At 42.9% G+C, this 14,548-nt stretch overlaps 2 protein-coding genes across 7 annotated transcripts in view; one reads left to right on the top strand and one right to left on the bottom strand.

Moving 5' to 3' along the window:
• Window positions 1-988: 988 nt before the first annotated feature.
• Window positions 989-5,806, bottom strand: LOC114062509 (translation initiation factor IF-2-like). Of its 3 annotated transcripts, none has more exons than XM_027893995.1 (3): window positions 5,292-5,806; window positions 4,747-4,816; window positions 989-1,653 (listed from the first exon to the last, which is right to left on the bottom strand). In XM_027893995.1, the coding sequence occupies exons 1-3, from the start codon at window positions 5,788-5,790 to the stop codon at window positions 1,632-1,634; spliced, it is 591 nt and encodes a 196-aa protein (XP_027749796.1). In that variant the 5' UTR covers window positions 5,791-5,806; the 3' UTR covers window positions 989-1,631. The 3 variants fall into 3 exon arrangements, 2 of the variants coding, with proteins under 2 accessions (XP_027749796.1, XP_027749804.1); XM_027894003.1 differs by having other exon boundaries at window positions 5,348-5,806; XR_003572401.1 differs by lacking the exon at window positions 4,747-4,816 and having other exon boundaries at window positions 4,879-5,717.
• Window positions 5,807-5,826: 20 nt separating this feature from the next.
• LOC114062486 (BEN domain-containing protein 5-like) overlaps window positions 5,827-14,548 on the top strand; it is an 892,614-nt gene continuing 883,892 nt past the window's right edge. For all 4 annotated transcript variants that reach the window (XM_027893962.1, XM_027893954.1, XM_027893946.1 and 1 more), the window contains exon 1: window positions 5,827-5,867. In XM_027893962.1, coding sequence (XP_027749763.1) covers window positions 5,837-5,867 — 31 coding nt within the window. In that variant the 5' untranslated portion in view covers window positions 5,827-5,836. The remainder of the gene's footprint in view (window positions 5,868-14,548) is intronic.

The raw sequence follows: 14,548 nt of genomic DNA, 5'->3' as shown, positions 1-14,548 counted from the left end.
CTTTCCTAGTCAGAGGCAGGGCAGGGGTGCTCGCTGGCAAGCAAACCCTCCTCAGCTCTGCCTGGCTTAGAGGAGCAGTGGGAGAGCAGGAGTGTGTGTGTGAGAAAGCCCTGCACACTGGCAGTCCCCTGCTTTTACAAGCCCAGAAGAGCTTGTGGAAGAGTGGAAAAGCAAAGTAGCATTCCAAACCCCGGAGTCACATATCGTTCACCTCCCGTACAGTACGGTTGTCATTTACAGGCTGGGTTCCTTTGGGCTGACGGTTTCTCTGTGTAATTACACAATACTGATGCACGTCTGTGAGGACAAACTGTTAGGAACAAACAGTTCAAAATCTCTATAAAATGTAAAATTAAGAAAAATATTTTCAGGTGTGAAATGAGATGATGCTTCGGCTGTGTGGGCACAAATTGATCCAAGTTTTGTGATGATGGTGTCTCTAGTTCCATATCAGTTATCTCAGCATAACTTTTAGATTATTTCTGAAATCATGCACAGAATGAGGGGAGATACAGTTTGACCTTTTCAGACTTGCTGCATTTTAATTTTTCCTATGCTTAGAAATAACACAGAAAAAACCCCAAGAGGTAATATTATTTTTGTATAAACCTCTGTAGTTATACTAGGCATGTTCAGAATACATTAAAGATACTGTCCTGCAACAAAAAAATTACAGTGTGCTTTTAGATATTACATAACTAATGAGAGCAATAAATGCTGGGAGAACGAGTGGATCAAGGTTACAATAATAAGATTATAGCATTCCTCCACCATGTCTGCATGGTTGAAAATTCACTTCAATTTTGCTACCTCAGTCTCGGCTTTGGTTTTTCATTTTAGCTTTTTTTTTTTCTTTATCAGATTTAATTGTCTGTCTGAGCCCACCAGACCATAACATCCTGGCTAAAAACTCTGACCAGACTTTTGATTTTCTCTCTCTGTTTTTTTTTTTTTTTTTTCTTCTTCTTTTCAGTTTTCTTACTTTTAATTTGGAATGTACCTGCTCTGCTTGCACAGCCACCATCGATGGCCTGCCTGTAGCAGAACCATTGTCATGGTCTTTTCTCTGACAGGAGTCACAGTAGAAGCACCAATAGAATATACACTTGAATGCTTGCACGACTTTTTTCTACAGAGGGAAAGTGATACCAAAAAAAGTTAATTATATGATTTCTGCACAATTACACCTGCATTTTTAAATCCTCACTTTGAAGTCCCCCACCATACACCGTGGGTGTGGTGACAAACGTGTGCTAATGCTGCATCTTCTCATTCGGCATCCAGCCTTAACAGTCACTTAAAAACGATTTGTGAGAAATCAATAATGTACCTTACTGTCTTTTTTTGGTGATGTATAAAAAAGGGCGTTTTTTTGCCAATTTTTTAAACACTCTGAAAATACCAAGATTGTAAAATTGGATTTTTATTGATTTTCTTGGAAGATCTTTGGAGTTTCAACAGACATGTATTGACAGCAGCCACCTCTAGGTGAATCAGAAGTATTGAATGTGTAACAGGAATCATTGGATCTTCAACATATTTGAATTATCCTCATGTTAAAACAAAAGCGATCAGAAATCTTTTTTCCTTTCAAGTCCTTGCTCTTGCACTGTTATGCTTTCTTACGTCCTTTAATCACCACAGTCTTGCAGGCTGCAAATGAAAGATAAACAAACAATGGAATATCTAATGTTTCAAATGCAAGCACAGATAAAAAAAGTAAAACATACTCCTTAAGTCCTTAGAGATTATAAAAAAAAAATGGCACAAATCCGTATTTAGAAAAATAATTTCTTTCTCTATATTTGTAATGAAGGGAGTTGTCAGTCATATTAATTTTTATGTAAATTCACCTAAGCTGATGAATCATAACTGAAATATTGTCTAAGCTTCCTGGGTTTGGCCAGCATTTCCATTTTTATTTCCATTGCCTCAGTTTATTTTTGTTTGTTTATACAGTGAGTTTTAAGGGTCCGTTGCAGGACTCATAACTAACACGGCCCTGCCTCAAGTCACTGTGAGTCCCACACAGGCAGTGGATCCCGACACGTGAGAGTAAGACAAGAACAGTCTCCATGACAGACAGTCATCTTGGCACACAGCTGACGATTCATTATCATTCCTTCAGTAGACAGCACAGCATAGGAGATTTTTAGGGAGGGATTTGAAGGAGGAAAATTAGGTGAGTGGGAGTGAGAAGCAGCAGCGAGGGAAAGCATGAAGGTGCCGGTTTGAAAATGTAACAAGTAGAGAGTTATTACTGAATGAAATGTGTGGGGGGAAGCCGTTGGTTTCTCCATAGGCTATTAAAAGATGATGGGGTGGGAATAAGCTGCAAAGAGCCACAGAAGTGGAGCAGTTTTTGCTTGCCAAGATGCGGAAGGAGGCGGGGGGGGGGCGGGGGGGGACCCGCTGGAACAAGGAATAGGGCTGAAACAGCGAATGTGAGGATAACCAGGGCAGCAGTGATTTGCAACAGTGTTCTGTTGTCCTTTGTTGGTGTGTGATGTCCAAAAGCAGATTGTTCGCTTTGGAAGGGCAAGGGCCAAAGATGTCTTTGTACTAAAGAGCACCTCAACGTGTTCTCAGGTGCTCTAAAAATGCGCAAATAAAAATAAGCAACTGCTGCTCCTAAAAACCATTTCTTTCCTTCTTCAGCCCTGATTCAAGTTACACCATTCGGTTATCTTTCTATTTCCAAGAGAACTTTCTATATGAACTTTCCAGTTCTCTCTTGTCAAATTATCTTACTGTTTTTGGAAAGACTGCATATCATCTATATTTAACAGCACTTCTGCTTGGTGAGGTGACTATAACATAGCATTAAACTCAGACTAAAAAAAATGAGTGTGGCATTTCTAGGTTTTTCAAGTGTGTTAACTCAGAAGAGATAATTTGACTGGAGAAAGTTCTTTCCCCCAAATGTCTTCGATTCCAGTAGACCTTCTTGCAGGTATTTGAGTTAATCGACTGGCAATTAGATGCAGAAGGTCTTTGGATTAGTATTTGTGGTCACCATAGAAGCGAGTCTCAGAGAAATGTGGATAAAGAGGTCCTCTGAAGCACTGATATGGAAGGTCTCTCCACAGGCACTGAATTCTTAGAAATTTACAGATGAAAAATGCTATATGAGTATTAATAGATAGGAATGAAATATGGATGAGGGGACACTAAAGCTGGAATAGCAAGTAGAACAAAGGGAATAAGGGGACATGGGGACATGATAAGAAACTAGACTAGAGCTGCAAACTTGGACAGAACTCTGTAAGATCTAAAAAAGAAACAAAAAAAAAAAAGGAAAGATCAGATAAAGGAATGAAGAGGTAAGTAATGTGAGAAATTATTTGAAGGAGGGCTGGGATGGGACATGGCTATCAGGGAACCTAAAAGAAAAGCAGAGAAAGATTAGAGTGTATGTGGCATGTTCTGAAGAGGGATGTTCCTGGATCATTTGCCCAGCAACAAACAAGGAAGAGCACAGGGCCTGGGTGATCTGCTGGCCTGGTGTATGGCAGAGAATGTTTCTGTGGGGGTGTGTGCACTTAGTGTACTCACTGTCAGCAGCGAGACAAATCAACCTTTTTAGTATGCGAGTGACCACCTATAGTTTATAAAGACTGCAGAGGGAAAAGTCTAGAAAATATTTCTTTCAGAGCTTGGATCTAGATGGCTTTGCTGAGCAAAGAACAGACCTACACTCCAATATTTTGTGCAAGGGTGCATCTTGTAACCCTACCACAAAGCCCCCTCGGTACACCCCTTCAGACAGGTTTTTTATCATGGCACGGGAATGTGGCTAAAGTAATATTAAATTAACTTATATAATACTAAAGTAAGATACTGAGAGTGAAGAGCAGTAGTTAAAGGAAAGAGGCCTAAATGCCACTGAAAAAGAAAGAGTAAAGGAAGGGAAACCACAAAAATAGATGCTGCAAAAATAACCAGAGAATTATGAACTGAATGAAGAATGAACAGGGCTGCAAAATGAGCAGGCTTTCTCTTTTCCAGGGAGAAAGGAAGCAACTGACCCTACAGAAAAATCTAAGCATGTAGAACCTGCAGGTATTATCCATGTGAGTCTTGTTAAGAGGAGTTGAACTGGAGCAGAAAAGGCACATTCTAGATGGGAAGACAAAAAAGGTAAAGTGATGTTAAAGAACAGAACTTAGATGGAGGAAGTTACAATTTTACCTGCCTTGATTTTTAAGTTTGGAGTGTTTGACTGACTAGTCATTGGTCACTAGGAAGTGGTTACATTAATTAACTGGATCCAAGGAGGCAAACACCCGTGTACATAACCATGAACACAGTCCTGCCCATTTCCATTGCTTAGCACTGCACGTGTACCCCCTGGTTCCCAGTTCTAGCAGCCACCCAGTTTGGTGTGCATTCACCCCCGTGTCTGCCCGTGTATATACACACACAAACATACATGGTTCTAGGCCTGATGCTTGTGCTTGTAACACTGTGCTTGTCCCACGGCCAGCCTCGCTTCTGAGAGCTCGGCGTTGTCAGCGTTGGGGATGCACAATGGAGCTTCCGCCTGAGCCGTGCATTAGAGAGACACGCATGAGCACACCCAGCCTGCCGGGTCCCTTGGGACTCGCACACATAATTAGCCCCTCTGCACCAAAGCCTTCATCGCCGTGTTTGCCACATGGTGAGTGTCACCCAGCGGGCCCCGAACACGCGCACACAGAAGCCCTCCCGTCCCCGTCACTGCATTTGCCATATGGTCAGGCTCACCTGCTGGGTCTGGGGCAAGGAGACAGACGGGCAACACTCGCGCACATAATGAAACTCCCCACTGGGCTGCCTTAAGAAATTAAAAAAAAAAAAAAATAGAAGTTGACATAACTGCCACATGACCAGACTCACCTGCTGAGTTTTGGGGCAGGGTGGGGCAGTCACACACACATGAATTTGCCATCTCTGCCTGTGCTGCGCTTCAGTACATGAGGCTGGAATCAGAGCAGGAGGATGTGCTCCCTACCCCTGGGGTAACAGAGACCTCTCTGCCCTCTGCGCCCCTGATCTATGTGGAAGGGGATGTGCTCTTCTGTAACATTAGGACATTGGACACTAGGAAGGATTTCTTCACAGAAAGGGTGATTAGGCAATGGAATGGACTGCTCACAGAGGTGGCAGAGTGAACATCCCAGGAGGTGTTTAAGGCAAGACCGAACCTGACACTGAGTGCTATGGTTTAATTGACATGGTGGCTGGACTTAAGTGATTCTGGGATTCTGTGGTAACGAGCCTCTCTCTCCTCCTCGGTGCCCTGTGAGCACCTCGGGGCCACCCCGACTCCCCGCAGGCGGGGCCACCCCGGAGGGGGCTCCGGTACCCGGCACTGCCTTGTCCCCTGGGGCGCTGTGACGGTAATTGCCGAGGTGGCAGCAGCCCCCGGGGAGCGAATAACGAACCTTCTCCTCTATGCCCGAGCAGCGCCGGTAAACAGCGGCCGCGGCAGGCGGGGAGGGGCGGGCGCGGCCGTGCGGGCGGGGACCCGGCGCTGCGTGAGGGGCGGGGGCCGGCGGTGCTCCCCTCACGCCCCGCCCGCCAGCACCGCGGCGGCCGCAGAGCTGGGCGAGGGAGGGAGGGGACACTGCTGCCCTGGCACACTGTCCCCGAGAAGGCTGTCCCGGGAAGGCTGTCCCGGGGAAGTCTGTCCCGGGGGCGGCTCTCCCCGGGCGGGTTCTGTCCCCGGGGGAGGCCGTCAGTCCGCGCCGCCATGGCGGGGGGGGGGGGCCGTGGGGCTCCCCCGGTGGCGGTGACGCGCGTTGCCATGGCGACGGCCGGGCGGCGTGGGGGGGGTGGCGGAATGACAACAAATATGGCGGAGAGGAGCAGGACGGCAGAGACGGGTCAGTGCCAGCCGCAGTCGCCTGGGCGGGGGGAGAGGGGGAGCCCCCCCTCTCCAGGGGCTTCTGGCGGTAGAGGGGGCCTGGCTCGCAACGGAGTGCGGAGACGGAGCCCTTCTCTCAGGGGAGAGGGAGGGGAGAGCCTCTGGCCGAGGGCACTGAGGTGGCGAAGGGGCCGCCGCAGAGGCTTCTGCCCGGGGAGCTGTGGCGAAGGGCAAGGCCCCTTCCCATGGGGGGTGAGGAGGGTCTTGCCGGGGAAAAGGTCGTCATTGGGAAAGCTCGCTCAAGCAGGGAGAGAGGGAAGAGCCCCCGGCGCTCCAGCCCTGCCTGAGGGGGACTGACCCGCTGTGGGCTGGAACGTGCGAGGGCCGGAGCCCCGCCAGAGCCAGGCTCACCTGGCCGGCGCTGCGGGGCCGAGCCCCGGCTGGGCGGAGAATGACGGTGGGGCAGCCTGTACCCTGCTCCATCCTCCCGCCCTGTCCTCCATCCTCCCGCGCAGGGGCGAAGGTGGCGGTGGCGAAGAGCAGAGCAAACCAGTGGTGCAGAGGAGCTCCCCTCACACAAGAAACGTCCGCCTGCTTTAATTAGGATGAAAAAAAAAATCCGTCGAGACACGGGTCCGGAACTGAAACTGCAGCACAAGGCTGATAGCTTGGGGGTTGACCTCCAGATGCTGCTTGACCTGTCCGGGAGGTGTAAAGTACCCGGAGGCTGCAGAGGGGCAGCGACCAGCACCCCCGACAGCTCCCATCCCTTACTCTTAATACTGAGGATTTCTTTAAAGTGGCAAGCGTTGTTCTTCCTATTCGGGATGTATTAACAATGGCTTTAACTGTGTATGTGAAGATAAGTTCGTCTGTGAAACTGAAGCTTTGTGTTTCCTAATAAATGATAAGGACCTTCTAGGTACGGGGGGGTCTTTCCTGTTGTAACAAAACACAGTTAAGGTCTTTTCCAACCCACGTGAAAATAAAAGCCCCCAAAATATGTTATGAAAATTAGAGGTATTAACATTTGGAGGGTGAAACAAAGATAACAGTTTTGCTGAATATTTAATATCCCACAGCACCACACATAAATTATCTGGGTTCCTGGACCAGAAGTTCATTTTCCCAGCCTGCTGTGCTAGCTGCTGTGCTGCTGCTTTTCAGCCACAGAAGTGGCTCCAAATGAATATGCATCATCCATAGAACTGATTTGGATTTTTGGGCCACTTAAGGTGAAAAAAGTGATAAGTGTGTGAAATGCTGTTTCTGTTCCTGGGGAACAGTACTACAGAGTCTACATCTAAAGAGTTTGGCCATACAGTTCCTGAACTCCCTGTGTTCAGCCATGCTGTTTATGAACCCATGAAACAACACTGTGAAGTTTGTTGCACATTAAACTTGTCCATGAGGCAGGTGATCATTTGCATCCTCTGTGTTGTGCAACACTACTAAACACAGCTGATCAGCTCTGCCTGAGCTGTGAATCAGGGAACAAATTTCCAAGTGGCCATCTGACTGTGTCAGCTTTGCTGCCTATTACTGTTGCCTGTGCCCTTGTCATAACTTTAACATGTAGGGTAACTTTCATACTGTTTCCAGATTAACTTACTCTCACATTGTGTTCTCTGATGTATTATTTGAATCTGCAGCCTTACAATATTTTTATTTTTAACGTTGCCCAGAACTTTTTCTACTTCTAACTGTTGCAGCTGACTAATGAGTGATTTTCTCATAAATGTTGTGTTTTAGCTTGTGCTGAAATCATGTTGAGTTGCATGTCCTGATACATGGTCTGCTTAGGTTTTGCAATGTTTGTCTGGCCATTTTGCCAGTTTAATCTGAAGGTCCTTCTGTTTTGGGAAAACTAGACATGGAATTAAAAATGTGAAGAACCACAAAGACATGAAAAAGACCCAAAACAGAGAAGGGGAAGCAAGCTTGTGATCTCGGCCCATTTTTAAGGAAGGACGTGGAAAGTAGGCTGTGAAGAAAAAAAAAGGTGGGGTGCTTTGTTTTGTTTTTTTTTTTCTGCCTGTCAGCTGACATTAAGGTTACAGGCAGATTCTTTCCTTGGGAAATCCCCCAAAGAACCTTTTTTGTCCCCTTAGTGCCAGGTGACACTGACACTGTTGCTGAGCACATACCAAAATTGGGGAACGTTCTTGTACTTGGTGCCTCCTGACTGCTTAGTGTGTCTTCATCATGTGCCAGATCGAGACCAGTCTTTAGGAGATACAGGAATCTAGCTCTGGAAAAGGCATTTTGCACAAATGCAAGAAGAATGAATGCATTTCAGAAGGACTGAACACTGTTCAAACCATATAAATAAATCAATTCAGCCATCAGCTTTTATAATGCTGTCAGGCTCAGCATTATTTTCTGTATCATGGTTAAAGTCAGTCTCTGTATTTCAACTAAAACTGGGACTGAAAAGAGAAGGTAGATTGTCTCACACCTGTCTACTACAGAGTTCATATCTGCTGCTGTCCTTGCTGGACTAGGCAGACATCTGGTCTGATGCATTAAAATAGTTTCTGTGTTCTGATGTTTGGTCAGAGTGCTGCAAATCAGCTCACTTTTCCCTGGGTTAATCCATCATTTTCCCATTGCAGTTGGCTCCGTAGTCCTACCTGCTTTCTTGAAGCAGCTCAAATCAGCTTTTTGCAGTAAACCCTGAATTTGTATGCTTTCCTGTTTGGGTTTCTAGACTCTTCATGTCTTGAGCTGGGAATCCAACTTAAAAGCAGCTTAAATCTTCACAAATAAAGTCTGCAGGAGAGTGAGAGTCATTAAGTCCAGTTAGTTACTTTCAGGAGCTCCTTGGTTTTAATTCCAGTTATTCTGCTTTGCTGACCTTGGTGTCTTAAACTTTGGGAAGAGACAAGGACACAGCAAGAAAGAAAGTTTGGTTAAGTTTCTTCAAAACCAGATCAGTGTTATTTTTCCAGTTTTGTAGCAAACAGGACATTATTGGCTTCCCTAAGGAAGCTTTAGGATTAGGTCAAAGTGAGTACAGAATATTCATGCATTTACTAAATTTTTTGACCCATGAACCAGATGAAAGTATTTTAAAATTTAGAATTTCACTAATTATCTCATTCTCCCCAGGTTTCTGTTCTAGGCATCTGAATTACCTTCAGAGGACTTGCTTCTAGAGGCCTGAATGATCAAAAGGTGCAGGTTATCTCCAAGTTCTGTAATAGTTTTATGTCTCAGGCAACTGCACATTAGCCTGGATTGACAGCTCTAATATGTGTTATTCCACAGTTGGTAGTCATTTTGTGGATGTTAGTATTTCTGATATTTCATTGAGTCATCATCACTGAAATCATAGTGAAAGCAAGAAAAGGCATTTACTCACGGTACTGGACAGGACATAAATATATGTCTTTAGACCAAAGATCCTTGTTATCAGAATAAACAGATTTCCAGCTGAATGTGTAGTTTTTTATGTTTATTTACATGTCATGATGGGTACCTTGCAGAGTGATGTCAAGTCACATTTTATATTAGGAATGGTTAGAATTTTCAAAGTGTTCCCAGCTGGCCTGTGACCTGGCTAAGGGAGGAAAGCTGCAAACTACTGTTGAATGCTGAAGCCTCACTCCAAATTTGGGTAGTAATTAGTGCATCTAATCCACTTAGTGTTGAGGTCATTATTTCAGAGATCTGCAACAGTGGAGAGGCCAATAGAACAGCTGTGTAAGTTCGGCAGTGTTTTCTGATGGATTTTAATATGATAGTGCTGACCTGGACCATTTTAAAGTTTTGATTATTCTTTTGAAAAAGAATTGTTATTATTTTTAAAATATTTAGTCATATATGGCATGAAAACATTCTACTATCAAGAACATACTGCTTTCTTTTAGGGTGGCCTTAATTGTTAAATAAAAAGCTGAACTAAATAAGAACCTCATTTATTTGTCTCTATAGGCTTTTTTGATAACTGGAACTTCTGATTCACTGGATTTATCATGAAGAAATTAAAAACAGGAGAAACCAGCTAATTACTTGAACAATATTATTTGATCTTGGTCTTTAAAATAACACTGTAGATCAGTGTTACTTCTGATCCTCCAGACCAACCTAATTTCTTCAGTTGAATTGTCCTGATTTCTGCATTTTCAAGTGTATATAATAGAGCTTATTCATTGAATTCCAGTGTTTGGGAGAAGACATTGCAGTCCTCATGCTGAAAGGGATCTGCCCACTGTCTCCTCCTATCAACATGAGGGGGTTTTCAACGTCAGTGGAAAACTGTGTGGGGACTGGGCCCAGCCTTGCAGGTGTTCATACAGCAGAAAGAGCTGTTTGCTGTTGTTTGTAAAGTACTGCAGGATGGATTTGTAAACAAATCTAAAATGTGTTTTGCTCAACAAACACTTTTGCCAGAACTTACTGATCGCATCAGTACATTTCAGCCTGAGCAGTTGGAAGTCCAGGGAACAGTAGAGAAAGGTTTGTTAGTAAGTTTGAGGCAGTTTGTAAGACCATGAACTGCTTCAGTTTTTAGTGCTTAAGTTGAAATATTTGTTCAAGATCTATATAGAAATTACCTCTCTTTGCTGCAGAAAAATAATAATCATTAAACTCTGTTGCCAGTAGGCTGATATTCAACTAATTTCCAACTTTTTTTTCAGTTATCTGGTAGAAACAATCCCCACTAGAAAAGTCTGTCGAAGAAGAGCTGCTAATATATTTTTGGTACTTAGAGCTTTGATCATATTTCTATTATATAATTTACCATATAAGGAGACCTGAGAAATACTAATGAAGGCTTAATACAGCCAGAAGACATAATTTCTGAAAAAGAAAGAAACAGGGATGTGTTGGGTGTTCCAGCTGCCATTTCTGAATGGTTTACCATTTCCCAGCCATATTTCAAACAGTTTTTTCTTTGACGAATAATCAAAGCTTTGAAAAGTTACTTACCTCAAGCCTCCCAACATTTTTTCTTTCAGTGAAGTTCAAAGCACCCTATTAATTATTAGCACTTGTGAGAGGAGGTTTTTGAATTTGTAAAAAGTAAAGTGAGACATATTGAGAATTTTAATAGGTTTTATACTGAAATTTGTAAAACAAGTTTCTGGAGGTTTCTTTAGTGTGCCTGTCACTGTTTTGAGTAGGCAAAAGTCTAATGCAAAAAACCCACATAAACCTCACAATGCATTTATATGGCCTATATAGCATTTTTTTGGGTTTGGAACTTGAGCTTTATAGATTTAATGCTCAGTAAAATAGGTTTTAAAGTCAGCTTCCCATGTTACAATGGAACCAGCTTGGTCTCCACATGGGGCCACTAATGGGACTGGGACACTTGGACGTGCAGCCCCAGCCTGCTTTTCAGGTGGGACACCTCAAAAAGTAGCTGTCAGCTTCCACAGAACAAATGGACAACTTGTTTACACTGGCAAAATTTCCTTCCTCCCGTCCCTCTTTCCTCCAGCAGCACCTGTTTGGGGTCAGAAGTCACAGAGGGAAATGACTGTAGTCATTGTTACCTTTTTTTTTTTTTTTTTAAATAAAGACCTAGGGTACCCTTGTAACAGAAAGCAGCAACTCCCAGCTGTACAAGGTGCTGGGGGCTGTGGAGAGCAGTTTGGTACAAATATTTACTGATGTCACAGATCCAGCCATGTTGCTTTTACTCCCAGAGGCGCTGCTGGATGCAGAGCAGCTCCAGCAAACCCAGCTGTGTGTGCACATGGTGCTACATCACTCTTGTTTCTGGAGGATTGATTGTGCTGCCCTTTTCCAGAACAATGTGATTCTACAGAAACCAGCTTAGATTTCTCAAGTAATCCCCCAAAGTACTTGGCATGCAGAGCCTGGATGCAGAATTGCCGTGTTTAGATTGCATTGTACCTGAGATAATAAGTTCTTCTGGGCTCAAGCTGTGTCTGCAATTAATCTATAAGAGTGGTAAACCAATTTAAAATTAATTGAGAGTTGGTTATGGGCACACATCAGTGTGTCCCATATCCCAGCTTCCTTGTGACACTGTCCCCACAACTCATTTTCTTAACTTTGCCACAGAGGCCAAGGCTGTGACTTAAAAAGTGCTGTATTTGTTAACCTTGGATTTTTACATGTGTTTTTTGAAGTAATTTTACTATTTGCATGTTGAAATGGTTTGGAAAACTGCTCTACCAAAATAATAGTAATAATGACTTCAATTTCATTTTGTCACAGGCTTTCAAATTCAGGATGTGAACTTTAGTATTAAATAGAGGGCTCTCCTCCTGCAAATGTTTGGCATTGAATTTGATGTATATATGTGTATAGTAAAGGGTTTTTGTGATTGGTTCTATTTTACGATAAGTATATATTAAGGGTACAGAATAAAATAAGTATATGTCCCTGTTCTCTCAGGATGGTAAACTGTCTCATTTCATAATGGCATTGTGGCAAAAATCAAGCAAAAAAAAAAAAAAAAGAATGGGAGGAGAAAGAAGTTGTCCTAAATTATTATTATTAGATGAATAACCTCTCTATTTCATTTACTTACTAATTCATAGAGCTGTTTACTTAGCAGTGGATCTCACTCTCACAAGTGAAGAGTGGCAAGATTTTCCTTTTACATTTTGTTTCATAAGCACCTTGAAAGATGTGTTGAATTTCAATCTCCATGAAAACAAGTGGAACATCAGTTCCCGTGAATCACCGGAGCAGAGCAGCAGGAATCCATTCCAGAGAAAACCCCTTTGGATTCACTGCAGGGCTGCTGATATGTTTTCACCTGCAATAAGCAGCAAAGGTACTGAGTGATTTCGGTAAACTTCAGTGCTGGGTAACCTGTCAAGTGACTGTCATGTTTTCATGCATTTCCAATGCAGATGAGGTAGTAACATGCATTTGAATAATGAAAAATTCCTCAAATAACCCATACAAATCCAAAGGCAGCGGCATTATTTCATGGGAGCTGTCCATGTGAAATCAGATTGGAAGATAAACTTGCCTCTGTACTATTTACCTATACCCAGAGTCTGTGGCACTCCAGAATAGCAGATGTTTTGTAACTGGGCACAACACCAGTTTATCTCCTGGTTCTTTTATTTCTGAGCAGTGCAAGTGCTCAGTAATTTGGTCTCAGAGCTTTCTCTGTGTAAGCCTTCTTGAAGGTGCAGTTTTGGCTTGTGTTCTGAATATTTGAAATACTTTGTATGCTTTTCATATTCCCATAAATATTGTATCAACTTAGTATTTGCTTAGTTAAAAAAACTGCTGAATATGCTGTATTAGTTAGTAGTGTTCTCTGTACTTTAATTCCTGTTGTTACATTGCTGATGCAAGACAGTTAATAGATCAAGTTTGGCTTTGCTGGCATTTTTTATGTTAGAAAACAGGAATTCTGAAACAATATTTAATTTTTGTTTCTCTACTCTACAAAGGACCTATACTTTGTGAATAAAATAAAACACTGCAATGATCTAATTATTTGACATGAAATACTAGATTATGTTAAAACTTTCTTAAATAAAGGGTAGGTAAATTCAGCAATGTGAGTGGGCAGTGCTTGGGTAAAAGAAATTCTCAGTGGTTTGAAATACTACTTTCTGGAATGGACTGTTTTGGAAAGTAGGGGGGAAGATGCTATAAAAGGAGTTTTTTCAATGAGTAATTATAATTATGGCAGTAATTAATAGTGTAATTGATTTCAGCAACCTTGGGGAACAAATTATTCCTGAAGTAGTACTAGAATCCCCAAATTATTTTAAATATGTAGTAGTCAAGAAGAGTTTAACTCAAAAGTGAAGAAACTGTGTCCCAAACTACTCTTGGCTTAAATTGAGTGGCAGAAGACATCCCTTCCTCTAAACAGCAGGAAAATAGGAAGCAAGAGCCAAGGAAAATCACAAGTTTAACCCCAAGAAGGATGCATGAATTCTGGTATGTAACACACAGGGTGGACATTGCCCATAAACTGAAGTTTTCAGTTCCCACACTCCTAACAGGAGCCCGAGCAGCAGCATGGAACTGCCTCTCTTCCAATCACTTGTGAAACACGAGGTCTTGAGGAGAAGATGGTGCTCTGCAAAGCTGCTGATGTGTTTCCCCACAGGATTTTGTGCTCTCCGGATCCCTCATGGAAGGCCTACTTTCCCATGGATAAAAATTCATTACCACCATGAGGCTGAGTCAGGAAATGAAGTCTCCTGAACACTTGACTTAATGATAATCAAATATTGTTTTTTTTCTTTGGACAGGTGCGGCCACAAGAAATTTACAGTAGGCACACTTTAGATATCAAAAAATCAAAATACATGAGGACATCTTTTTTCCAGTTTTGTGGGTAATATGACCTTTTGCCCTTACTGGATATTTCCTCCTCTACTCGGTGTTTTTTAAAGGTCACATGCACTCCATGTCTTTGGGGAAATCAGTTGTGTGCAGGTGCCACGGAGGAGATTTCGGTAGTACCACACAACATGTCTGCTTTAACTCTCCAGTTCTTGTTCCCTTGCATGGTAAGAACAACCCCAGAAAACACCCCCAAAATTCACCCTTCAACTGGTGTTTCAGCATCTCCTCTCACTCACATTCACACCTAATTCTTTGAGCCCTTTCTTATTTCCCGGAAAGGGTGGACTTGCTGATAAAGTTACTTTTTTGCAGATGCAATTCTGAGGACTAATTGAGCTCAGAACTTTTTTTTCTCTTCTAGCTGGGGATGCTTGTTACATACCATATTTTTGT

Source organism: Empidonax traillii, unplaced genomic scaffold, assembly GCF_003031625.1.
Source record: "Empidonax traillii isolate 1590-97213 ecotype Southwest subspecies unplaced genomic scaffold, ASM303162v1 scaffold15:size5535645, whole genome shotgun sequence".
Lineage (NCBI taxonomy): Eukaryota > Metazoa > Chordata > Aves > Passeriformes > Tyrannidae > Empidonax > Empidonax traillii.
This window is presented reverse-complemented; position numbering and strand designations above follow the sequence as displayed.

What these genes read in the sequence shown, in the direction of transcription:
- LOC114062509 (XM_027893995.1), bottom strand. Translation starts at nt 5,790, where the DNA reads ATGGCAACGCGCGTCACCGCCACCGGGGGAGCCCCACGGCCCCCCCCC. An exon ending in GGAGTCGGGGTGGCCCCGAG is followed by an intron (nt 4,817 to 5,291) that starts GTGCTCACAGGG and finishes TAATTTCTTAAG; the next exon opens with GCAGCCCAGTGGGGAGTTTC. An exon ending in CCTTGCCCCAGACCCAGCAG is followed by an intron (nt 1,654 to 4,746) that starts GTGAGCCTGACC and finishes TTTCATTTGCAG; the next exon opens with CCTGCAAGACTGTGGTGATT.